This window comes from Danio rerio, chromosome 23, assembly GCF_049306965.1.
Source record: "Danio rerio strain Tuebingen ecotype United States chromosome 23, GRCz12tu, whole genome shotgun sequence".
NCBI lineage: Eukaryota > Metazoa > Chordata > Actinopteri > Cypriniformes > Danionidae > Danio > Danio rerio.
Window position 1 is genome coordinate 40,307,926 of NC_133198.1, and position 27,309 is coordinate 40,335,234.

General features: G+C 35.9%; 1 protein-coding gene across 2 annotated transcripts in view; it reads left to right on the plus strand.

Moving 5' to 3' along the window:
• The window catches only part of vwa5b1 (von Willebrand factor A domain containing 5B1), a 114,223-nt gene that overhangs the window by 57,546 nt on the left and 29,368 nt on the right, over nucleotides 1-27,309 (plus strand). For both annotated transcript variants that reach the window (XM_073939304.1, XM_017353785.4), the window contains 5 exons: nucleotides 8,659-8,773; nucleotides 11,151-11,336; nucleotides 11,594-11,795; nucleotides 13,643-13,842; nucleotides 23,312-23,516. In XM_073939304.1, coding sequence (XP_073795405.1) covers nucleotides 8,659-8,773; nucleotides 11,151-11,336; nucleotides 11,594-11,795; nucleotides 13,643-13,842; nucleotides 23,312-23,516 — 908 coding nt within the window. The remainder of the gene's footprint in view (nucleotides 1-8,658; nucleotides 8,774-11,150; nucleotides 11,337-11,593; nucleotides 11,796-13,642; nucleotides 13,843-23,311; nucleotides 23,517-27,309) is intronic.

The following is a 27,309-nucleotide window of genomic DNA, read 5'->3' on the forward strand; positions in this document are numbered from 1 at the left end:
TCAACTGTACTTTTGATCAGTTTATGTATTCTTCACTAGCAGTAAAAACATACTGTCTTGTTTTGTTAATGTTTGTCAAATGGGATTACACTTAGCATTTTAAAAAGCCATGTATTAGTATTAGTCTGCATCACATTTTCACGACATTTGGAAATGGAAAGTGTTTTTGGCTAAAAAGCAACAATTGACTTTATGCAACAAAAGCCTAATAATAATAATAATAATAATAAAAACATTTTATCGCTACTAAAAACTATTTGTTCTGACTAAAAAAGTACTTGTTTTGACAACGTCCTGATTTAAATCTAAGGCTTTCAGAAATATTAAGAAAGATTAGAAAGATCTGAAAAATAGTTATTTTTATATTTAAGGTTTTAATTTATGAAAATATTTTTACTAGTTTTACTCAACCCGGGCTCATTGTGGAAACGTAGCCCCGCAGACATTTCTGCGGACCGCGAGATACGTCCCAGGAGGTACGTATTCGAGCGGTTTTTGTTTTCGCGGATCCGCGAGAGGCCGCTGTGCTGTTCTCGCGCGAAAAGCCGCCGGATCGGCCGACTCGGCCGACTCGGCCGCCCTCCTCTTCCTCCTCCTCCTTCCCTAAACCCGAGCGACGGTTCGCAAAAGCCGTTCAGAAAAAAAAAAAAAGCAAAAGCCCTCGTCTTCGATTTCGACCGCGTTTTCGGATCCCGCCGCGTTCTCGCCCTTATTTTTCGGATTCTGTTTTTCGTCTTACCTGATTTCCGGAATCGCTGTTCATGTTAGTAAATGCATAAATTAACATTACTTGTACAACTTTAACAACTATTAAACCTTATTGTAAAGTGTGACCCTGAAAACATACGGTAAATCTAGCTAATATAAAGTTCAATATTAAGAAAGATGTGCTTCTTAAATTTGTGTAAGAAAACAAAATGTATTAATGATAATTACATGGATACATTTTCAGCAAACAAAAACAGACCTAATATATACAGGTGCTGCATATAATCAAAGAATAAATATTGTTTTTATTCCACAGTATGTAATGAGAAACCTATATGACTTTTTTTCTTTCATAAAACTTAAAACCTGATATTTTTAATAATAAATAAAATTCTATATTAGGGAAAGTCAATGAATATTCTCTGAATATTCTGAAATAAAAGATGATTCATTGGATTTACTACATTTATTTAAGGCAAGTGGTTGAAAAATATTTACATGGGCTGAATTTAAACAAACATATTAAATTGTACATGACTAAATTTAAGTTGTTTGTTTAAATTCTGCCCATATCAATTGTTTGCAACCTCTTACCTTAACAAAATGTAGTAAATCCATGAATTTTAAATGTAACTTTTTTGTATGAACTATTATATGAACTATTCCTGCTAAATAGATCATAACCGATTATGTGTATAGTATAGTATATCATCAAGTCAAGTCTAGCTGTACTGTCATTTCGCTACATGTGTGGACATTCAGAGGAACGAAAATGTTGTGTCTCACAGGACAATAGTGCTTCATAGATTAATCATAAATACAAACACTGGACATAAGAGCTATTTAAAAAAAAACTATGCACAACTAACACACATGTATATTACAAATACTTATAAACTATACAAATACAGGGAGTGCAGAATTATTAGGCAAGTTGTATTTTTGAGGAATCGTTTTATTATTGAACAACAACCATGTTCTCAATGAAACCAAAAAACTCATTAATATCAAAGCTGAATATTTTTGGAAGTAGTTTTTAGTTTGTTTTTAGTTTTAGCTATTTTAGGGGGATATCTGTGTTTGCAGGTGACTATTACTGTGCATAATTATTAGGCAACTTAACAAAAAACAAAAATATACCCATTTCAATTATTTATTTTTACCAGTGAAACCAATATAACATCTCCACATTCACAAATATACATTTCTGACATTCAAAAACAAAACAAAAACTAATCAGGGACCAATATAGCCACCTTTCTTTGCAAGGACACTCAAAAGCCTTCCATCCATGGATTCTGTCAGTGTTCTGATCTGTTCACCATCAACATTGCATGCAGCAGCAACCACAGCCTCCCAGACACTGTTTAGAGAGGTGTACTGTTTTCCCTCTTTGTAAATCTCACATTTGATGATGGACCACAGGTTCTCAATGGCGATCAGATCAGGTGAACAAGGAGGCCATGTCATTAGTTTTTCTTCTTTTATACCCTTTCTCGGCAGCCACGCTGTGGAGTACTTGGACGCGTGTGATGGAGCATTGTCCTGCATGACAAACCATGTTTTTCTTGAAGGATGCAGACTTCTTCCTGTACCACTGCTTGAAGAAGGTTTCTTCCAGAAACTGGCAGTAGGATGGGAGTTGAGCTTGACTCCATCCTCAACCCGAAAAGGCCCCACAAGCCCATCTTTGATGATACCAGCCCAAACCAGTACTCCACCTCCACCTTGCTGGTGTCTGAGTCGGACTGGAGCTCTCTGCCCTTTACCAATCCAGCCACGGGCCCATCCATCTGGCCCATCAAGACTCACTCTCATATCATCTGTCCATAAAACCTTAGAAAAATCAGTCTTGAGATATTTCTCAGCCCAGTCTTGACGTTTCAACTTGTGTGTCTTGTTCAGTGGTGGTCGTCTTTCAGCCTTTCTTACCTTGGCCATGTCTCGGAATATTGCACACCTTGTGCTTTTGGGCACTCCAGTGATGTTGCAGCTCTGAAATTGGTGGCAAGTGGCATCTGGCCGCTGCACGCTTGACTTTTCTCAGTTCATGGGCAGTTATTTTGCACCTTGGTTTTTCCACACACTTTTTGCGACCCTGTTGACTATTTTGAATAAAACGCTTGATTGTTCGATGATCACGATTCAGAAGCTTTGCAATTTTAAGAGTACTGCATCCCTCTGCAAGATATCTCACTATTTTTTACTTTTCTGAGCCTGTCAAGTCCCTCTTTTGACCCATTTTGCCAAAGGAAAGAAAGTTGCCTAATAATTATGCACACCTGATATAGGGTGTTAATGTCATTAGACCACACCCCTTCTCATTACAGAGATGCACATCACCTAATATTCTTATTTGGTAGTAGGCTTTCAAGCCTATACAGCTTGGAGTAAGACAACATGCATAAAGAGGATGATGTGGTCAAAATACTCATTTGCCTAATAATTCTGCACTCCCTGTAAGACAGGCTAAGTTATTTTACATGAGACTGAACAAGGTTGTGCAGGATATTATGCAAAAGGTATTAATTTAAATTCAATTCAGCTTTATTTGTATAGCGCTTTTACAATGTAGATTGTATCAAAGCAGCTTCACATCAATGGTCATAGTATCTGGATCAGGGTAGTTCAGTTTTTACTGTTTAAGTTCAGTTCAGTTTAGCTCAGTTCAGTGTGGTTTAAAGTCATTACTGAGAGTCCAGACACTGAAAAGCAAATTCATCGATGCGTAGCTCTACCGATCCTGAACCATGCAAGCCAGAGGTGATAGCGGAGAGGGAAAAAAACTTCACTGATAGGAGAGTGAAGGAAAAAAACCTTGAGAAAAACCAGACTCAGTTAGGCAAGACCATTTTAATTTCTCTGCTCGCCAAAAGTCTTGTGCAGTCTTGTGTATTAAAGATAATTATTGTGCAAAAGACATATTAAAGGTTTAATATTGTGCAAAAGAGGTATTTAAGGTTGACGCAAGCAGTGCAACATGATTGTGGTACATTTATAGTGAACATCGTTTTCATTGCTGAGTCCATGTAAGATGGAGTTTAGATAAAGTGTCAGGTGCCTAAGAGAGAAGAGTGTTTCTACAGGTGGTTTGTCAAGCCCACTCACCTATGAAGCAGTGTTTCCAAGAGACATGGAGCGATTAAGAAAGTGTCTATAGTGCAAATGTGCAACCCGGTGCAAGAGTCAGAGAGATGAGAAAGTGTCTTTCTGTCTTCCTATCATGACTTTAAATATTGTTTACGGGTCATATGTGCTTTTTATGGCTTGACTTTGGAGATACCCAAAACACTTGACACTTTAATCATTCAGAACACTTTAATCATTCACTGAAATAACACTTAAATCATTCCAAAACCTTATGACTTTGATAATTTTCAGTTTAAGTCAGAATTATTAGCCCCCCTGAATTATTAGCCCCTCTGAATTATTAGCCCCTCTGAATTATTAGCCCCCCTGAATTATTAGCCCCTCTGAATTATTAGCCCCCCTGAATTATTAGCGCCCCTGTTTATTTTTCCCCCCCAATTTCTGTTTAATGGAGGGAAGATTGTTTCAGCACATTTTTAGGCATAATAGTTTTAAAAACTTATTTCTAATACCTGATTTATTTATCTTTGCCATGATGACAGTAAATAATATTTGACTAGATATTTTTCAAGACACAGCTTAAATACAGCTTTATACAGCTTAAAGTGACATTTAAAGGCTTAACTAGGTTAATAAGGTGAACTAGGCAGGTTTGGGTATTTAGGCAAGTTATTGTATAATGATGGTTTGTTCTGTAGATTATCAAAAAATAAAAAATAATTAGCTTAAAGGGGCTAATAATTTTGTCCCAAAAATGGTTTTAAAAAAATTAATAACTGCTTTTATTCTAGCCAAAATAAAACAAATAAGACTTTCTCCAGAAGAAATAATATTATCAGACATTCTGTGAAAATTTCCCTGCTCTGTTAAAAATCTTTTGGGAAATATTAAAAAAAGAAAAAAAAATCAAAAGGTGGCTAATAATTCTGACTTCGACTGTATATACGTATAAGACTGGATAAACTTAGCTGTGAAATTGATTGAAAGGACTTTTCATTTCAATGCTAAGGTAACACAGCCTTAAAAATATACCATCGAAAGTCGTAAGGTTTTGGAATGATTAAAGTAATCCTTTAATATCGCAGGTTGAAGGATGCAGAGCTGCAGATCTATGCAGGTAATAAGATCATAATCAGATCAGCACAGACTCTAGCTACGGTAAATTGATGTCTCTCTCTCTCCAATCCTTTCAGATCCGCACTAGCCATAACGCCGCTGCTTTTCGCACGCTTTGTTTCCGTGCGCTGTTGCTTCCATCTCCCACATCCAGTCAATTTATCACCTGCCGAGATGTTCACCTTAAAGAAGTGCTCCTTTTCTTCCTCGTCCTCTTGAAGTAGATGCTACAATAGCTTTCTTTTCAAAGAAAGTGTAGGTTTTTATAGCTGTTCAATAGACAAAAGCTGAGGTCAAACACAAAGACGGTGCCAGCGACGGTGTAATTTACTCTCTTAAACTGCACTGCATTGATCTTTCAGAATGATCACAGATGTGTCTTTCTCTTATTTCTCGGCTCTGAGGACACAATTCACTTTCTTTGCTTGTTGGGGATGGATGTTTCGCTGTAAACTTATCAGATCTGAAGATTTACACTCAGTGGACAGATGGATTCTTTGAGCAAATAGTGCATCAGATCTCACACGCTGTGAGCCGCAGATGCTACTGCTCATGCTGAAGGTCACTCATGTTCAATTACTACTGGTTGCATTACAGCCGGTGTATTAAACTTCACTTGTTTTGGCTTGGTTTTTAAAATTATGAGAGTTGCTCACAGCATTTTAAGGCATTAAATAGTAGGTGTATTAGAAGTGCATATCATATATTCAAGGGATGGTTCACCCAAAAATGAACATTTCCTCGCCATTTAGTCATCCACAAGTGATTCCAAATCGAATTTCTCTATTCTGTTGAACACAAAAGAAGATATTTTTTTGGAAAGCTGGAAACATGTAATCAATGACTTTCTTAATACGCACAATTTTTGAAAATGTGCATTAAAAAATGTACAACTTAGGAGACACTTTTTATCCGATAAGAAAAAAATTTGCATAAATGATGATGGAAACATTTACCGAACAAATTGCAATATGTATAAACATAAACAACTTTATTGTGAGACTTAAATCTGAATTTTACATACCCCTTACAAAGAGTCAAGACATAATACACGTACATTGAGAATTTTGAAATAAATTTTATACAGAACTTATTCAGATCTAAGATGCATCAAGCCTGATGTTCCATCATCAAGCCTGATGGAGATTTTTATATCACTCTGGTAAATATTGGTTAGACTGCAATGGTACAAATTAATGACTATACACTACCTGACAAAAGTCTTGTCATTGATCCCAGTTGTAAGAGCAACAAATAATAACTTGACTTCTAGTTGATCATTTGGAAAAGTGGCAGAAAGAAGATTTTTCAGATAAATTATCTGTTGACTTGCATCCCAATCATCACCTATTGGAACCTGCATGGACCCGAGATTCTCATAGAAATCAGTCAAGTTTGGTGAAGGAAAAATCATGGTTTTGGGGTTACATTCAACATGGGGGCGTGCGAGAGATCTGCAGAGTGGATGATCAACATCAACAGCCTGAGGTCTCAAGACATTTGTGCTGCCAATTACATTACAAACCACAGTAGACGGCAAATTCTTCAGCAGGTTGCGCTCCTTCTCATACTTCAGCCTCCACATTAAAGCTCCTAAATGCAAAGATGGTCAAGGTGCTCCAGGATTGGCCAGCCCAGTCACTGGACATGAACATTATTGAGTGTGTCTGGGGTAAGATGAAGGAAGAGGCATTGAAGATGAGTTCAAAGAATCTTGATGGACTCTGGGAGTCCTGCAGAAATGCTTTCTTTGCCATTCCAGATGACTTTATTAATAAGTTATTTGAGTCAGTGCAGAGATGTATGGATGCAGTCCTCCAAGCTCATGGGAGTCAGACACAATATTTATTCTTTTCCCACTGCAGCATGACTTTATATTCTATACTGTACATTATTTTTGTTAATTGACAAGACTTTTGTCCAGGCAAAGTCAAAGCTTACTGTCCTAATTAAATAATTAAAAATCAAGACATGATCATATTTTATTTTGGTAAAATAAATGTAATCTAGAGGTTCTTCTGATACCAAATGATCAACTAGAAGACAAGTTATTATTTGTTGCTCCTTAATTTGGATAGGCGACAAGACTTTGGTCAGGTAACGTATGACTGGGGTTCGAAATAGTATTCCATGCCTTGTAATATTATTTCGAACCCTAGTCATGTGATTTTAATTTAAAAGCAGCAAATTCCATTTTTCTTTTTGATATTTGGTGTCACGCTATCAGGAAGTGATGATTTTGTTCTTTTGAAAACAGTGCTATATTTACAAAATATTTCAGTTTTGCGCATACAGTTAATTCATCTTTTAATTCGTAAACATAGCTAGCTTTGTATGAACTATCAATTTAAACCATGTAAAACCAATATAGTCTGGATAAAATCGTTTTAGCATAGTTACAGTGTAAAAAAATATTGGTAAATTATTGCAGATATAATTATAATTATTATAGAGTTATTTTTTTATTTTTCCCCATTTTTGAATTGCACTATGGGACTTTCAACATCGTTTAACTTTAAAAAATTTCTGAATAAGTTCAGAAACTTGACTTGAACATTTTTAATAGTTTAAAGTGATGTATTGTTTGGGTTGTTGTTGTATATTACGCTACAAAATAAACTGCCACATTTTCTGATATAGATTTATATATTATTTCTTATACATTATATTATTACAAACTGCTAAAATGTCAGTAATTTTGGTAAACTGTAGAGTTTAAAGTCGACAGAGCAGAGATCAACGTCCCATAATGCAATTCACAACTGTAAATAAATGGAAAACACACAAATATGGGAACTGTTAATTAACCAGTTGCTGTTCTGACGTACCGCCTGCGGTACATAGCATGTTTACGGGAAAACTTTGGGGAAATATAACGGCTTTCCGCAAAAAGACTAAACATGTCATATATCTTTTGAAAGCTGAGGTTCTTGTGATTAAAACTATTCCAACAATTTTAAGACCAAATGAACATACAGTAGTAGACACAATTTGTGTCTTTGTCAAAATGTCGATAATCACAGAAACAATAACAAAACTAAAAAAACTCACATTTTTTGCTTCCTGTCTGTCCACAGATCCTTAACATTTTAACAAACAGTGTGTAATTACATTGCAAAGGGTCCAGCCAATCCAATTCAGTGAAATATTTAGTCCACAACACGTTTATATATCGATAAACATCGAAGAAATGCACTGCTATCATTTCAAACTAGTTGCTGGAGCAATCAAATCTATGATGTGTTCGGTAGTGTATTGTCTTTTTAGATGTAAACAATACTTCTATTTTGAAAGGAAAATGGCCGCTGACCTTTGCCCTTTTGATTGACATATCAATTTACTTTGGGTATGCATTTTTTTAAGCATTTAAGCAAATTTTACAGGAACGCTAAAGGATTAACAGATATTTTTTACAGTGTAGTTTCTTCCATATGTTAGAGAATCTATTTGCTTTTTTTATGCTTTATTAGATGACAGGCACTCTAGGTTTTTTTTTTTTTTTGAGACAAAGACTTGCACAATCTATGCTTTTAATTCAAATAAACAACATGATTAGCTTCCTATCTGGCTTGGACTGTCCGCTTGCCAATCCCTGAATTAATAAAGCAATACATTTCAGAGATTCCGAAATGGATATTGTCTGGCAGAGCGTTGCAGATTGATAATAACGTGCAGCTCTTGTGATGTTTTCATGGATTTACGCACCTGCAGTGTCTCAGTGTGTGTGTGCTTTCATCATGGCAGGTGTTTTACGTTCGGGATTGGCCAGGCCGCGTGCAGAAGGCTGGTTTCGGGACTTTCCGCTGTTTCCAGAGGCACAGCTGAGTTTCTGGCAGAAGGGGAACGACTGCAGCCCAAGGTCCTTCATTTCCTCTGACATGTTTATCTTCCAGTCTGCTATTCTGAATGTCACCGCAGAGCAATTACAGCAGAGGCGTAAATTGCAGAGCGTCCAAATGTATTAGCAATTAACAATTGGCTTTGTTTAGTCAAACATGAGTTAGGGTAATAATCAAAGCAGACAGCACATTTAACATCAGATTCTTCTCTCTCTTTCTGGTGTTTAAGACTACTGTCAATCCACTCTTTTCTATATGTGATACTGTGCTTTAAATTATGGGTTCCACTTCCTGTTTTGGGTACTTCCTTTCAAAAGAACTGAAATAAATCATTTTAAATAATAAGGCTGCAATAGAAATAATCCATATACAGTTAAATTATTAGCCCTCCTGAATTAATGTATATTTTCCCCAAATTTTTGTTTAACGGAGAAAAGTTTTTTCAACACATTTCTAAACATAATGGTTTAATAACTCATTTCTAATAACTGATTTATTTAATCTTTGACATGATGACAGCAAATAATATTTTACTAGATATTTTTCAAGGTATTAGTGTTCAGCTTAAAGTGACATTTAAAGGTTTAGTTTGGTTAATTAGGCAAGTTATGGTAATTAGGCAAGTTATTGTATAATGATGGAAAAAATTGGGGGGCTAATAATTTTGACCTTATAATGGTGTTTAAAAAATGTAAAAAGTGCTTTTATTCTAGTCGAAATAAAACAATTAAAACTTTGTCCAGAAGAAAAAAATATTATCATACATACTGTGAAAATTTAAAACATAGTGGGGGTTAGGAGTATGAACTTTCTTTGTTTTACTCACATTGCGTACATTCACTGATTTGTATGAGTTCAGTACAGTGCATCCGGAAAGTATTCATAGCATTTCACTTTTTCCACATTGTGTTCACATTGTTTATGTTACAGCCTTATTTTAAAGTGGGTTAAATTCATTTATTTCCTCAAAATTCTTCACACAATACCCCATAATGACAATGTGAGAAAAGATTTTTTGAAATTGTTGTATATTTATTAAAATTAAAAACCTGAAAAATCACATGTACATCAGTATTCATAGCCTTTACCGTGAAGCTCTAAATTGAGCTCAGCTAATCATTTTTGAGATGTTTCAGCCAGCTTAATTGGAGTTCACCTGTGGTAAATTCAGTTGATTGGACATGATTTGAAAAGGCATACACCTGTCTATATAAGGTCCCAGGGTTGACAGTGCAGGTCAAAGCACAAACCAATCATGAAGACAAAGGAATTGTCTGCAGACCTCCGAGACAGGATTGTCTCAAGGCACAAGGCTGGGGAAGGGTTTTTTGTTGCTCTTAAAGTGCCTATGAGCACAGTAGTCGCCATCATCCGTAAGTGAAGATGTTTGGAACCACCAGGACTCTTTCTAGAGCTGTGCGGCCATCTAAGCTGAGTAATTGTGGGAGAAGGGCTTTAGTCAGGGAGGTGATTAATAACCTGATTGAAGCCACTTCTGCCTGGAATTCGCCAAAAGGCATCTGAAGGACTCTCAGACCATAAGAAACTAAATTCTCTGGTCTGATAAGACTCAAATTGAACTCTTTTGGAGTGAATGCCAGACGTTACGTTTGGAGAAAACCAGGCACCGCTCGTCACCAGGCTAATACCATCCCTACAGTGAAGCATGGTGGTGGCAGCATCATGCTGTGGGGATGTTTTTTAGCAGGAGGAACTGGAAGACTAGTCAGGATAGAGGGAAAGATGAATGCAGCAATGTAGAGAGACATCCTGAATGAAAACCTGCTTCAGAGTGCTCTTGACCTCAGACTGGGGCGACGGTTCATCTTCCAGCAGGACAATGACCCAAAGCACACCGCCAAAATATCAATGGAGTGGCTTTACAAAAACTCAGTGAATGTCCTTGAGTGGCCCAGCCAGAGCCCAGGCTTAAATCCTATTGAACATCTCTAGAGAGGTCTGAAAATGGCTGTACACTGTCGCTTTCCATCCAACCTGATAGAGCTTGAGAGGCACTGCAAAGAGGAATGGGCAAAAATTCCCAAAGACAGGTGTGCCAAGCTTGTGGCATCATATTCAAAAAGACTTGAGGCTGTAATCGCTGCCAAAGGTGCATCAACAAAGTATTGAGCAAAGGCTGTGAACACTGATGTACATGTGATTTTTCACTTTTTTTTTTTTTAAATAAATTTGTAACAATTTCAAAAAACCTTTTTTTTGCTTTGTCATTATGGGGCATTGTGTGTAGAATGTTGAGGAAATAAATTAATTTAATCCATTTTGCAATAAGGCTGTAACATAAACAAATGTGGAAAAAGTGAAGTGCTATGAATAATTTCGGGATGCACTGTAGGTGCAGTAGCATTTGACTTTGGCTGTGATTTTTGTGTTTGGCAGATGATTAAGTCTCTGAAGAAGTGCATGACTTCAGTACTGACTGATATTTCCATCGAGTGGCTTTATCCCGAGACGAAGGAGATCCTGCTCTCTCCAGTAGGAGCAACGTGTTTGTTTCCTGGTGATCATCTGATTGGATACAGTGTGGTCTGTGATACTTCCCGATATCACTCCAACCCCAAATCAGTAAGACATTCATCCATATTTTAGAGATAACATGATATAATTTGTGTTACTATTCAAAATTCTTTCATTATGTTTATATAAATAGGTTTATCCAGGACATGCAAAATTTACCTGCTATTCTTGAATCACCCATATAATTTTTTTTAATATTATTTGGACGTAATTGTTTTAAGTTTTATTATATAATTTTTGATATTGCAGATTTTAGTCTGAGGCAAAAAATGTCCCGAACCTGGTTTGTCTCTCTGTTGTGTCAGGACAAGCGGCGTCGCTACAGCATGATGCGCTCCAATGAGTCTGCCAGTTCAGTGTTCTACCACTCTCTGGAGGAGGATGCTGGGAAGGTTTCCTCTGACGCTCAGGGGCCGCACAGGGACAATCAGGTCGGCTCACTGTTTGACTGTTGCCAGGAGACCATGTCTGAAAGCAGCCCTATTGCCACGGAGCAAGACATTATAGGTAAAGTAGAGCTCCATACAAGGCAAATGTGTACCATTAAGCAACCAACGACTTGAGTGTTACAGAATTTTATGTTAACTTTAACTGTTAAAGTTTCCAGAAGCAATCAGTGTGTTTACATTCACGTCCTTAACCTGATTAAAATGACGGTGCATGTGGTGATGTAAACACGTTTACCCTTCTTCCTTTTTCAGTGTGAGGAAATGAACTACTTTAGCATCAGCACAGCTAGATTTTTCTCATTTCGCCAATTTTGTTAAATGTGACAGGAACACGCCTTTGAATTTAAACACATTCAGACTGAGAAAATTATGTATTGTAGGAAATGTACAGCAAAATATACAGCTTTCTTGACCAAAACAAAAGTATAAAACGGTGTTCTTATCTGGTGGTTCAGAAATAGAATTGCTACACTCAGAAATAAAGGTACAAAAGCTTTCATTGTGGTGGTACCTTTTTTTTTTAAAAGGTCAACATTGGGGTGTCAACATTGGGATGTGAAAATAAGAGATCCCCCCATTCCCAATCCATGTAACCCCCAACCCCCCCTTCCCCTCAACTGTAATTTGTTACAGTTAAATTTATAAATTAACTCTTAAACGATAGTTTTGACTTAACTTTGAATAAATAAAAAATGTATTTTAATATTAATCCAATATAAACATCTACTTTGAATGAAAGATACAGTTGACATCATTTAAATACTCAAAGTTAAGCCGCCTTTCCACTGCACACAACATTTGGACACGACTGTCGGAATACCCCCCCTTGTGGTAGTCGCACAGAATTTTCAGTTCTGACATGCTCTATTGGATAGAAGCTGTTCACGCAGTGTCCGAAATAAAGGAATGCAAAAGCAATTCTCTGTGGTTGAATGAATAAATGAATACTACAAAACTTAGACTGCTTAAAATATTGGAGGGATTGTAGAGACAACAAAACATAAATTTTTTTTTTATTACTTGCATTCATTCATTCATTTTCTTGTCGGCTTAGTCCCTTTATTAATCCAGGGTCGCCACAGCGGAATGAACCGCTAACTTATCCAGCAAGTTTTTATGCAGCGGATGCACTTCCAGCCGCAACCCACCTCTGGGAAACATCCACACACACACATTCACACACACACTCATACACCACGGACAATTTAGCCTACCCAATTCACCTGTACCACATGTCTTTGGACTGTGGGGGAAATCGGAGCACACCCACGCGAAGGCAGGGAGAACATGCAAACTCCACACAAACACGCCAACGAGGTTCAAACCAGCGACCCAGCGACCTTTTTGTTGTGAGGCGACAGCACTACCTACTGCGCCACTGCCTCGCCCCATTACTTACATTTATAAATAGAAATGTTTTTTTTAATATAGACTTTTTCTGATTCAAAAAATTACCAAAAAAAGTTCTATTTCTCATCTCGCGCACACGGACCTGCTTGAACATCACTGGAATACATCACATCCGGTCGGCTGGTCACATACGCTCTAGTCGCAGGAGTTCAAATATTTCAACAGATTCGCAGCTCAATTCAGATCCGAATTTTCCGCATACGGAGATGATCGGAACTCCATGCAACTCCCGGACAACTCTCCATTGGAAATGAATGACTTCTGGTCTGACGTTTGTCGTTTGTAATGTGCAGTGGATTACATTTGGATATAGTTACCACAAAACAAACTGATTTTAATTAGAAAGTCTTGTAAAACAGTTATTTCAATAGGCTTATCAGGGTATTGGTGTGCATGTAAAGGGCCTTAATAATATTTTTCTTTTTCTTTAAGTCTGTAAGTTGTAACAGAGAGACGATCTAAATGAATATGAGGGAAATTACTGTTTTTGCACAGGAACTGACTCGAGCACCTCTCCAAGAAGACGTGCTTATAGTACGAATCAGATTGTGGATTACAACCCCACGAAGAAGACTTACACTCCCAGTGACCCCAGCTCAGTGGTGGGCAGAAACCCTTTGAGAAGAGCCAAAGTCCAGGAGCTCATTGGACAGAGTCATCCTGACCACGGAGCTCAGTGGAAAATGGACTACCAGGTCAGTAAATATTAGATCATAAGATCTGAAACATAAAATATGACTGCGCAGATGTTTTTTTTTTTTTAATCTTGAGTGTCGTTGAATTGCAGAAACATTCGACTCACTAAAATGGATCAAACTTTCCTTCGCAATGAAAAACAGAGGGTGCTTATAATGAATCAATTGACTAAAACATTCAGATTCCTTATTGCATATTACAGAGAGATTTTTTTTTTATGTACCGATTCACTATATTGAATCAGTCCAGAACTAGATATGGACCATTTAGGATAGAGCAATTCACTAGAATGAACTGAATCAATATCACATACAGGAGAGAGTAGTTTTCAGGATGAACCAAATCACATTTATTGTTCATATTTAATAACACTGTATTTGAAATATAGTGAACAGTTTAAGATGAATCGATTTACTGGAATGAATCAGATATCCTAATACTGCATATAAAAGACAGTGAACCCTTTAGAATGAATTGATTCACTACAATGAGTCAGATTTCTAAACCCTACAAATGGAAGAAAGTGAGCCGGATGAACTGATTCACTAGAATGAATCAGATTTCTAAACCCTACATATGAAGGAGAGTGAGCAGGATGAACTAATTCACTAGAATGAATCAGATTTCTAAACCGTACATATGAAAGACAGTGAGCAGAATGAACTGTTTTGCTAGAAGGAATCAGATTTCTAAACCCTACATATAAAAGAGCTTGAGCAGGAATGAACTGAATCACTAGAATGAATTAGATATCTATATATATATTTATATATATATATACACATACACATTACTAGATATGAAAGAGAGTGGGCTGGATAAACTGATTCACTCGAATGAATCAGATTTAGAAAGTTTATATACTGTATGTAAGACAGTGAGCAGAATGAACTGATTCACAAGAATTAATCAGATTTCTTAACCCTACATATGAAAAAGAGTTAGCGGTAATGAACTGAATCACTAGAATGAATCAGATTTCTTAACGCTACATATGAAAGAGAGTGAGCGGGAATGAACTGAATCACTAGAATGAATCAGATTTCTTAACGCTACATATGAAAGAGAGTAAGTGGGAAGGAACTGAATCACTAGAATGAATCAGATTTCTTAACGCTACATATGAAAGAGAGTGAGCAGGAATGAACTGAATCACTAGAATGAATCAGATTTCTAAACCCTATATATGAAAGAAAGTGAGCCGGATGAACTGATTCACTAGAATGAATCAGATTTCTAAACCCTACATATGAAGGAGAGTGAGCAGGATGAACTAATTCACTAGAATGAATCAGATTTCTAAACTGTACATATGAAAGACAGTGAGCAGAATGAACTGTTTTGCTAGAAGGAATCGGATTTCTAAACCCTACATATAAAAGACCTTGAGCAGGAATGAACTGAATCACTAGAATGAATTAGATATATATATATATATATATATATATATATATATATATATATATATATATATATATATATATATATATACACATTACTAGATATGAAAGAGAGTGGGCTGGATAAACTGATTCACTCGAATGAATCAGATTTAGAAAGTTTATATACTGTATGTAAGACAGTGAGCAGAATGAACTGACTCACAAGAATTAATCAGATTTCTTAACCCAACATATGAAAAAGAGTTAGCGGTAATGAACTGAATCACTAGAATGAATCAGATTTCTTAACGCTACATATGAAAGAGAGTGAGCGGGAATGAACTGAATCACTAGAATGAATCAGATTTCTAAACCCTATATATGAAAGAAAGTGAGCCGGATGAACTGATTCGCTAGAACGAATCAGATTTCTTAACCTCACATATGAAAGTAATTTAGCAGAATAAACTGACTTGCTAGAATGAATCAGATTTCTAACTGATTCGGTAGAACGAATCAAAATTTCTAAGCCTTACATATGAATGAGAGTGAGCAGGATGAACTGATTCACTTAAATGAATAAACACTAAATAAAAAAGGGAAAGAACTGTTTTGAACAAGCCAATTTAGTCAGATGAATTACAATAACAAACACGACATATGGACAAGCCCAACATTGGGTTGTTTTTTCAATTTTTAATTATACTGTTTAACCCAACGTTTGGGTTTGTTCCTATTTGACTCAGCATTTGTTAGTGTAGGTTGAACTGATTCACTAGAATGAATCAAATTCTCCAATAATTAAGAGATGCCATGAACTGATTCACTAGAATAAATCAGACTGAGTATCAGACTACAGTAATGCTATGGCCTACTTGTGTAAGTGCTTCAGATCTAATGGTGATTCATATCCATAATGTGTTTATTTTTATGAATCATCATCTCTTATACTACGAGTACACGAGAACCATTACTCCTTGGAAACGATGAGGAATCATTTGTATCTGTAATCTCCTTTGTGCACATGTGTTTTGACACAAAACAGACGGCTTCTATTTAGGAAGTTGTTGTTTCTTCAGAAGGAATATCTGTAGGCTGCGCCATCTGCTAAAACCAAAGCATCTGCTATGATATGAGACGAGCTCCACACAATCATCTGCTCATTCTGAAGGATTATTCAAACTCATTTCTGGGCTCTGTGATGAGAGTGCAATTTGTAATTCAATCTTCTTGCCTCCACATCCACACAAATAGAGTTTAGATGGCACAGACTGTGAAATGAACCACAGATCCCTGGACATTTAAGTCATAGAAGTGCAGCACAGTGCGAAAGTTTTAGGCCAACATTAAATCTGTTGTTTCACCCATAGTATAATGAATATATGTGACCCTTTGCCACAAAACCAGTCTTTTTTGTTGATTTTTTTAATTAAGATTTATACAGGGTGAATACATGATCCTTTAGTTTATGCATGGTTTGTTAGGATAAGAGTTACTGTAGGTTAGGTTAGAGTTCATTGGGTTCAGAATCATTTTGGTTTAATTGTTTAAAGGTCACCTATGGTTTCAAGCTGTTTGGACATATGTTTAGGTAAAGTGTATATACCATCATATTGAAGTGAAATAAACACACCCAGTCAGTTTTTTTAAATTTAACAACATAAAAACGGTGGTCCAATTGGATCGGTTTTCAGATCGACCGCAACTTGACATAGGAGTGCGGTCCCCCCGCCCACCGAGTTGACTAACAGCTGCATGTTGACATGTCCCGGTAGTCTCATGTGTAATCATATCAAGAGAATAAAAGAGAAGACGAGCACAAAGCAACCGGGAACAAAAGGTCTGTTCAGTTTGCTAGGATCATTAATCATCGTCAAATGTGATCAAGAAGAGTGAGTTCTACAAGTTTAAAATGTTTTAATGCGTGAGTAAAAGCAGTTATTAATTTTTTAAAGACTATTTTAAGGTCAATATTATTAGCCCCTTTAAGCTTATTTTTTTCCGATTGTCTACAGAACAAACCATCGTTATACAATAACTTGCCTAATTACCCTAACCTGCCTAGTTACCTAATTACCCTAGTTAAGCCTTTAAATGTCACTAAGTTCTATAGAAGTGTCTTGAAAAATATCTAGTCAAATATTATTTACTGTCATCATTGCAAAGATAAAATGAACCAGTTATTATAAATTAGTTATTAAAACTATTATGTTTAGAAATATTTTGAAAAAATCTTCTCCCCATTAAACAGAAATTGGGGAAAAAAATAAAAAGGGGGTAAATAATTCAGGGGGGCTAATAATTCTGACTTCATACATTTAAATATTAATATTCAAAACAGTGTATTAAATAATAGTTAGGTTTTATATATATATATTTTTTATATATATATTTACAGTTGAAGTCAGAATTATTAGCCCCCTTTTGATTTTATTTTATTTTTTTAAATATTTCCCAAATTATTTTTAACAGAGCAAAGAAATTTTCACAGTATGTCTGATAATATTTTTTCTTCTGGAGAAAGTCTTATTTGTTTTTTTCGGCTAGAATAAAAGCAGTTATTAATTAAAAAAAAAACACTTTTGCGACAAAATTATTAGCCCCTTTAAGCTAATTTTTTTCTATAATCTACAGAACAAACCATCGTTATACAATAACTTGCCAAATTACCCTAACCTGCCTAGTTCACCTTATTAACCTAGTTAAGGCTTTAAATGTCACTTTAAGCTGTATAGAACTATGTTGAAAAATATCAAGTGAAATATTATTTACTGTCATCATGGCAAAGATAAAGTAAATCCGTTATTAGAAAGAAGTTTTTAAAACTATTATGCTTAGAAATGTGTTCTGAAACAATCTTCCCTCCATTAAACAGAAATTGGTGAAAAAAATAAACAGGGGGCTAATAAATCTGACTTTAACTATATATATATATATATATATATATATATATATATATATATATATATATATATATATATATATATATATATACATATATATATATATATATATATATATATATATATATATATATATATATATATATATATAAAATACTACTACTGGCTCATTCCTTAGCATGATGTTCCTTGCTAACAAAGTAATGAAACATCCATTATTTATGGCTCATATTTCCTGACTTTGTGTCTCTCAATCGAGTTCAGTGATACTCCTGCATTCCCCTGCACACCCTGCCAAGACACATATTGAACATCCAGCCACTCATGTCTGTCGTCCAGGGTACAATTAGTTCTGACAACTGTGACAAAACCCCCGATGACCACCCTACAATTTCCAATGTCATGCTCTCTGAAAGGGGAGACGATATCAATAGTTCGGCCGACACTCGACTTGCACTGCAAGCAATTGCCTCAGAATATCGCATTAAAAAGAAAGTAAGACATATTATGTAGCTTTGGCAATAACAAGAGTTCTTGATTTGCTCTCAATAAATACAATAATGGATTTATTGGGTCTTATTAGCACTGCAGACACATTTATCATTTTATTTTTTAATATTAACATTTTAATATAGTAATGTGTTTTAATGTTATGTGATGTTTTTACACTTTTTTTGATAATTTAATATGCCTTATAGAAAGTATAATTATAAATTCTAATTATTAATTATTACATTGTAAATAAGTATAAAACTGATAGAGAGAGATATTATAAAAAATTAATGATATTTTAAACGTTAAAATGCACTTAATTATTTGTTAATATTTAAATAATTTATCGATAATAATAATAATAATAATAATAAATAATATTAACAGTAATAAATGTTCTTTGCAAGCAAGGGGCTATGTAAATTATATTAAGAAAGAAATCAGAAATATTACAGATATTAATAATAATAATAATAATAATAATAATAATAATAATAATAATAATAATTTTACACTTCTTGATAATTTAATAATTCAATATAAATAATTTAATAATAATAATTTGACAGTTATTATAACTAAACAATAATATAATATAGTATAATATAATATAATATAATATAATATAATATAATATAATATAATATAATATAATATAATATAACAGTAATAAATGTAATTTGCAAGCAAGTGGCCATGTAAATTATTTTAAGAAAGGAAGTGAGAAATATTACAGATGATAATAATAATAATAATAATAATAATAATAATAATAATAATAATAATAATAATAATAATAATAATCAGCAGTAATGGCTCTTATTAAAATTATTACATTGTTAATTAATCATAAAACTAATAGACAGAGATATATATGTTATAAAAAATTATATTTTACTTGTTAAAATGCATTTATTTATTTATTTGTTAGCATTTAAATGTTTTAATGATGATGATAATAATGATAATGATTAACAGTAATAAATGTAATTTGTAAGCAGGTGGCCATGGAAATTATATCAAAAAAGGAAGTAAAAAAATATTACAGATTACCTTCAGCAATAACAAGAGTCCTCGATTTCCCCTGGATGCTTGCAATAATGGTTTTAATGGCTCTTATTATGTTTTTAGCAGGCATTAATTTTTCATGATCTAAATTGCCATTAGACCCGAGCGAGGAGAGAGCTGGAGCTGCATGGTTACCGCTTCTCAAGGAATCATTGTGTTCATAAACTTCCTTCCCACAAAGTGGAATAAATTACGTTTATTTTATCACAATGTGCTGCCTTTATGCTGGAAATGCCACATGTAGACAAAGAAATGCAATCGGACTAATTAGCATTAGGCACAAATACTGTGACATTTTGAGTTTTTGTAAGACTCGCTGGAAGAAGTACATTTTGGTATTGCATTTATAAAAGATTAATTTGCAATTTGATTTGATTTCTTACTGGAGAAAATTTTATTCATTATTAATTAATTGTTATTAAGTGTTCAGCTCAATGCTATTTATTCTTGTGATGATGACAAAGCTGATTTTTTAGCATCATTACTCCAGTCTTTAGTGTCATAATATTTATTATAAGAAATATGATGGCTCAGGGGTGAGCACTGTTGCCTCACTGCAAGGTCTCACGGTTCGGTTCGGTTACGATTATCATGCCTTCGATTCGGTTTAATTTGATATCTCGGTGCTTCACGGTGCATTGACGTTGCCTTCTATATACAGTGTTATATTTTAGGGGAGAGGCTATAACATGCTGTCTGTATAAACTCACAGACACACAGCACCACACTGTCTCTCATTCAAACACATACACAAACATTGACAGCACCAAAAAAATAAACAAACACACACACACACACACACACACACACACACACGTAAGCCCTCGCAACAGGGAGAGCTCGCGCTGAGTGGAGCAGAAAAACGAAAAAAAGAAGCACTTTCCCGACGGTCCCTTACTGAGAGCTCCTCTCAGCGCGAGCTCTCCTGGCTAAACACATATTGCGAGGGCTCAAACGGAACAGTGTTCGTAATGTCGAGCGAAAAAAAAAAAAGACAGCTGTGAAACATAACCAGCTTTGTCTTTTTGTAGGAAACACACTTCAGATCTTTTTAGGGTAAGAGGTTTTTGAGTTATTGCCGTCTATAACTGAATGTGTGTCAGGAATATCGAAAACAAAACCAACTGAACTGCGCTCATTTCTGGCGCCCCCTGGATATACAGTGCCCTTAGCATTTGCCTATGGTGCCTATGCCACGGGCCGGCCCTGAGTTAGCTGAGTGTTGTAAATACTCGCGCTCACCTACCTCGCAACAGAGCGCATAGGAGATAAAAGACGTCAGTACATAATAACCGGTTATGATTATTACTGAACTGATACCGAATTGTCCGCGTCTGCATCGCGGTGCACCGAAGAAAGATTTAATTTTGACACCTCTACTCAGCTGGGTCAATTGGCATTTTTGTGTGGAGTTTGCATGTTCTCCCTGTGTTGGCGTGGGTTTCTTCCGGGTGCTCTGGTGTCCAAAGACTATAAGTGAATTGGGTAAACTAAAGAAGTGTATGAGTGTGTGTGTGTGTGTGTGTGTGTGTGTGTGTGTGTGTGTGTGTGTGTGTGTATGAATGTGAGAGTGAATGGGTGTTTCCCAGTACTGTAAACATAAAACATCTGCTGCTGAAGAAACTATTATTGGGGCTGTGTAACCATGACAAAAATATAGCTAAATAGTTGAGGGAGATAAATAACTGAATTCTACAAAACCAATTCTGAAACGCAATTAAAGCTTAGATTTCATCAAACACAGGCTCACTGGGAATATGTGCCCAGGGCTACATTTTTAAGAACCGAGAAATGTGTGCTGGTGGGCACATTTGACTGAGTTTTGTGTAAAATAAACACCACAGGCCGGTACTGCAATCCACTATACCTCCATATGTACAGTTTCTTTTAGCATAAAAGTACCCGGAAGTCATTCATTTTCAATGAAAGTCGGCAGTGAGCTCTGGCGAAAGTGCCACGACACATTTTGGACTATGTTAGCATCAAGAAGAGTTGAAATCGGGTCAACTTTATGGTAATTAGCCATGACGGAATTTTGCGACAACCTATCAGGTTGCATAATTCCATCATTTCAGAGGATTTCAGAAAACATTGTCCAACAAACTTTGGTTTTCACCACATTAGTTTCCAAGCAAAACAAAGCACAGAGGTTGATTATTGCTATGACAGGGTTTTCCCAGTTTATAATGTAAGATTCTCAGAAATTAACGTTAACGTGTAGCCCAAGGCTATTAAACTGCTTTTTTGAACAGGATGTTGAAATTAGACTAGCACTTAAACATGAACACAAAAGCCTCGCTACACAAGCAGCTTTTAATTGGTTTATTTCATTAGAAAACATGTATATATATTATATCATCAGAGTGCCAATGGCAGGATGGCCAGAGAAAATACTAAAGTAATAAAGTAATAAAGTGGGAAATATTGGAGATCTTTCTGTTGTACCTCTGTCTATTAAAAAAAGTCAACCCAAAAGGATATGTGCCCAGGACTACATTTTTGAGAACCAAGAAATATGTACCCTGGGCTACTTTTTTTTTGCAGTTTTTATTTTCACAAACTGCAAAAAAAACGTTACCCCAAGGTCCATATTTCTTCACCCCAAGCTCATTCTGAAAACGTAGCCCCGCGGACGTTTCTGGAGACCGCGATTTATGTGGCCGGAGGAACGTATGGCTGCATTAAATTTTTTCAAGCAAATGCTGCAGGGCCGTGTGATGCCGCTTCTCTTCGCACTCGTCGGCTGAAGGCTCACCTCCTTGTGAAGGGCTTTCCCGTCGCAAGCAGTTTGTCCGGTTAGCTGGTCGTGTTATGTCGGCGGAGCGAAGACCCGGAGGAAAGGTGTCTGCGATGACTGATTTCGTGTCCGGGGAAGAGTGGTTCCAGAAATCAGGTAAGACAAAAAACAAATTACAAAAAATAAAGTGAACGAGTTCATGACAGGGCGAGAATGCGGTGAAATACGAAAACGCGGTCAGAATCAGACGAGGGCTTTTCTTTTTCTGGACAGCTTTTGTAAATCGTTGCTTGGGTTTAGGGAAGGAGGAGGAGGGTCAGTCAGTCAGTCAGTCAGTCAGTCGGACAGACGGCAGCAGCCTCTGGCAGTTTTACGCGAGAGGCGTTCGAGAAGCAAAAAAAACGCGCACAACGGCCTCTCGCAGATTCGCAAAAACAAAAACTGCACAAATACATACCTCATTGGACATATTTCACGGTCTCCAGAAACTTCCGAGGGGCTACGTTTCCAGAATGAGCCTGGGTTGTATTTCTTGGTTCTCAAAAATGTAGTCCTTGGCACAAATCTCCAAAGTCTTCCTGGGTTTACTTTTTTAATAGACAGAGGTACACAAGAAATATTTCCAATGTTATTACTGATCATATTAATTGTATTGTGGAAATATAAACAAACTTTGATTTTGATGGCTGCAACGCACCCCTCAAAAAGTTGGAATAGAGAAAAACCTTTATAAATTTTAAATGAGGGAATTGAGGATACTAATTGTTAATGTTTTACAATAGTTTACAGTGGCTGTGGCATTATGTCAGTTCACAGTGGTGCTGTCTAACGTACTGATATTTCAACACATATTGATAGTTAAATGTTCTGCTCATTTCTCCAACAGCCACAATTGGCAAGCCTGTGTGCCACATCCTCTAGAGGACGTCCCGTATCGGCTCACAAAACCCCAGTGCAGCAACAAGAGATTCTTCAGGGGGAGAGTAAGGGAGATCAGACCCACCCCGTTCCATCAGCACAGGGTCCCGTTGTGGAGAACGGCTCCAGGTCTTCAACAGACAGTCCATCTCTGGGCAGCACCGGTGACGCAGGTCAGTTCTTATGACAAGATAACAAACTCTTCTCACCATTCTGCCCCAGCTCATTGATTACTCATTGATTTCATCTAAATACACATTTTCTAAAATGTAATGTATAATATGCAAATGATTAGTTATTAGTGATGTTTGTTTAATATGCAAACTATTAGATATTAGCAAAGGGATTTATTAGTATAAAAATGCGCTTATTTACAGAAACCCGTAAGGGACGTGTTGGTGGGGAAAAAAATTTTGTGCTGAAAATATTACGTTTGAAAAGCCTGTCTGGCTCATTGTGGTAAAAACTCTTGATTAAACGAACCAAAGTGAAACTGCGCTGGCACGATAGATGATATGGTCATTAGCAGCAAATCATACAGTCATACAGTTAAGAATAAGACTGTCACACCCACGCCTCGTTCATACTCTTCCAATCATCGTTGTCTCTCACCAATCACCTGCACCTGTACCCTCAATCAATGGACACTATAAAAACCCACCTCATTCATCCACTTTTTGGCCGTTATTGAAGGATGTTTGTCCTCACCTTCGCTCCTTCGTCTTCTCTTCTTCCATGGATTTTTCTTATGTGTCTTCGGATCCTTAACCAACTGATCAAAGGAGGTGATCACTCTCATATGGTGTTTACTAGAAAATCTGCCAATTACCTGATAACCTGTGTGTCTGTAAACTCACCTTCTGATGTTCCCAAGAACATGACATGTGTGTGAGATCGCTAACATCAGATATTTACATGATGTGTAAATGAGAAATAAGTAAAAAAATAAAAAAAAACTCTTAAAATTTTAGTTTGGGTGTTTTTTTTGCTTTAATAGTAAGTGAAAAACTTGCCAAATTTCAAAGACGTGCATAAAAAAAAAACAGCAAACTGACTTTTGTCTGCAACGTCTCACCTTAAGTTCAAGAATAAAGATTCCAGTCTCCGAAGTATAGTAATCTCAGCACCGCTTGGGCTCAGTTAAGCTGGCTTTTAGCACTATAATTTCAACACCCATAATCAACTGCACAGTGTGGGCGTGAAGACACTTGACATTATACAGTGAGAGACTACTACTGAATCAGCTAATCACTCGTAGTTGTAAAATCTTTTTCTTGTTTATTTCAATAGTGGATGTGCAGATTTTGTACTGCTTTTTTCAGCAGATAGATCTTTGCTATATGCGAGGGATTGTAGAGAATATGATGATGGGATCAGAAAGACTCCAAAGCATTAACTCTGAGAATAAAATATGGTATCGGTGCATCCCTAGTTAGAACTAAAATTTTGTATTGTGTAATTATAAAGAAACTTTGATTTTAAAGCCTGCTATCCCAAATATGTTGGAATAGAAGCATGTTTAGAGGCAGTTTCCTTTTTATTCAAATTTTTTATTGTTTGTGAACTGATTAAACTAATTGCTAATGTTTGACAGGCAACATTTTACCCCAATCTGAAATAATACAAGACTCTGTACTGTCCTAATGTACTGTATGTCAATGTTGCCTTCTAACATACAGTCAGAGTTATTAGCCCCCCTTTGAATTTATTTATTTTTTAATATTCCCAAATGACATTTAACAGAGCAGGGAAATTTTCACAGTATGTCTGATAATATTTTTTTCTTCTGGAGAAAGTCTTATTTGATTAATTTCAGCAAGAATAAAAGCAGTTTTTAATTTTTTAACAAACATTTTAAGGTCAATATTATTAGCCCCTTTAAGCTATATATTTTCGATATTCTACAGAACAAACCATCATTATACAATAACTTACCTAATTACCCTAACCTGCCTAGTTGACCTAATAAGCCTAGTTAAGCCTTTAAATGTCACTTTAAGCTGTATAGAAGTGTCTTAAAAATATCTACTCAAATATTATTTACTGTCATCATGGCAAAGATAAAATAAATCAGTCATTAAAACTGTTATGTTTAGAAATGTGCTGAAAAAAAATCTTCTCTCCGTTAAACAAAAATTGGGGGAAAAAAATAAACAGGGGAGCTAATAATTCAGGGGGGCTAATAATTCTGACTTCAACTGTATATGCCAGTCAGTCATGCTGTGCTTTGTTGCACCTTCAGTTCATGTCCAGCTTGAGACTGTGTTTAGAGGTTTTCTAAAGTTCTCCTAAGCTCCTGTGGCTGTATTTAAAACCCCAGCATGATGTTTTTTTATGCAATGCCATCTGAGAGCTCAAAAGGATGTGCACATTCAGCCTTGCTCAGCAGACTGAGATTTCTCTGGATTTCCTCAGCCTTTTACTATGTTATAAATGGTAGTTGGTGCAATTTTGCATTGAGAAATGTGATTTTAGATTTGTTTGACTGTTCACTCATGACTTTCGGCACAAAATAATGAGCCGTAATTCAGCTTTGCTTGCAAAATGACTATAGAAGTCTCTCGATTCATAAGCGTTGCCATTAAAATTGCTTATGTAAGAAATTCACAGCATTCAGCAATACATTTTAAGACTGTCAGCAGAGTTGAAATCCCCTGTTGTGAGCAATTCTCCTGTCGTTCATAATATGTCAGTCTCAGCTTTTAGAGGCCTTTTGAAATGAAAATTATAGATTTTAAGGCATAGTTCACCTGAAAATAAATTTTTTATAATTGTTTCAAGCCTTCATGAATGAATTTCTCTCTTCTGTTGAACAAAAGAAGATATTTTGAAAAATGTTAGTAATCATGGGAATTAAATTCCATAGTGTTTGTTTTGTCCCTATGGATGTCAGTGGCTGCTGGTTTCCAATATTCTTCCTAATATCTTGTATTGTGTTCAACAGAAGACGTTTAGTTTTAAATTGATACTTTCAAGACTGTTTTTGAGTCTTATATGCCCCATCCACCTGCTTTTCAAAGGTTGAAATCATCTTAAATACGATACTTGAACAGTATTTGAGTCTACTGTATCTTCATTATACATATTCCTAATCTACTAACCTCTGGTTTTAAAAAGCAATTAGTCTGTCTCCAGAATATTCATTCATAACACGCAAGCACATTGGTTTTGGACTTTTTTATTGATTTAACATATTTTAAACTGCTTAATATATTGATGTTATGTGAACAGAGTTGAGGATCCAAATGCAGGTGTATTATGAGAATGGTCAAAACAGGGGCAAACAGATGCATGCAGGGAAAAGTCGTGGTCAATAAACAGGCGATTGGTCAGTACAAACAGCAAGCAACATAAACAAACAGAACAAAGCAAGGGTCAACATGGCATGGCAAGGCAAGGCAAAGGAAACACGTCGTAATGTTTACAATGGGGTATATGCCGAAGTATGCTAATAGGACTTTAAATTTGCCAGTAACCTGGGTTAAGCGCTTCCGGTGAACTTGTTGCCATTGCAAAAACGGCGCGTCAGCAAAAATCAGTGATCTCCACTGCCTGACTGATATCCGATATAAAGTGGGTCTCAGATTGTACAAGAAGCACTGCATTAAATTACATTTCTCCACTCCATGTCTTTATAATATGAGCATTTATTTTACTCCAGTATATTTAATGGAGCTTCTGCGCTAGCCAGCCGATTCTGACGGGCGCGTGCGAGTAAACAGCCTTTTGTCTTGTTTTATGCTTGAGCAAATAAATGAATGCCAGAGTCTATTTAACTGATTGTATTTTAATGACATTACAACATTGATGCTGTAAAAGGAACCATATAAAATGGAAAAAAACTCACAATAACCAGTCACCGGAAGTTTATCAGTATGGGAACAACACTAACTTGTACCCTATACAGTATAACAAGTCTCAGCCCTGATGTGTGTGCCTGTGCTGCTTTTAAAGCCCATGTAATCA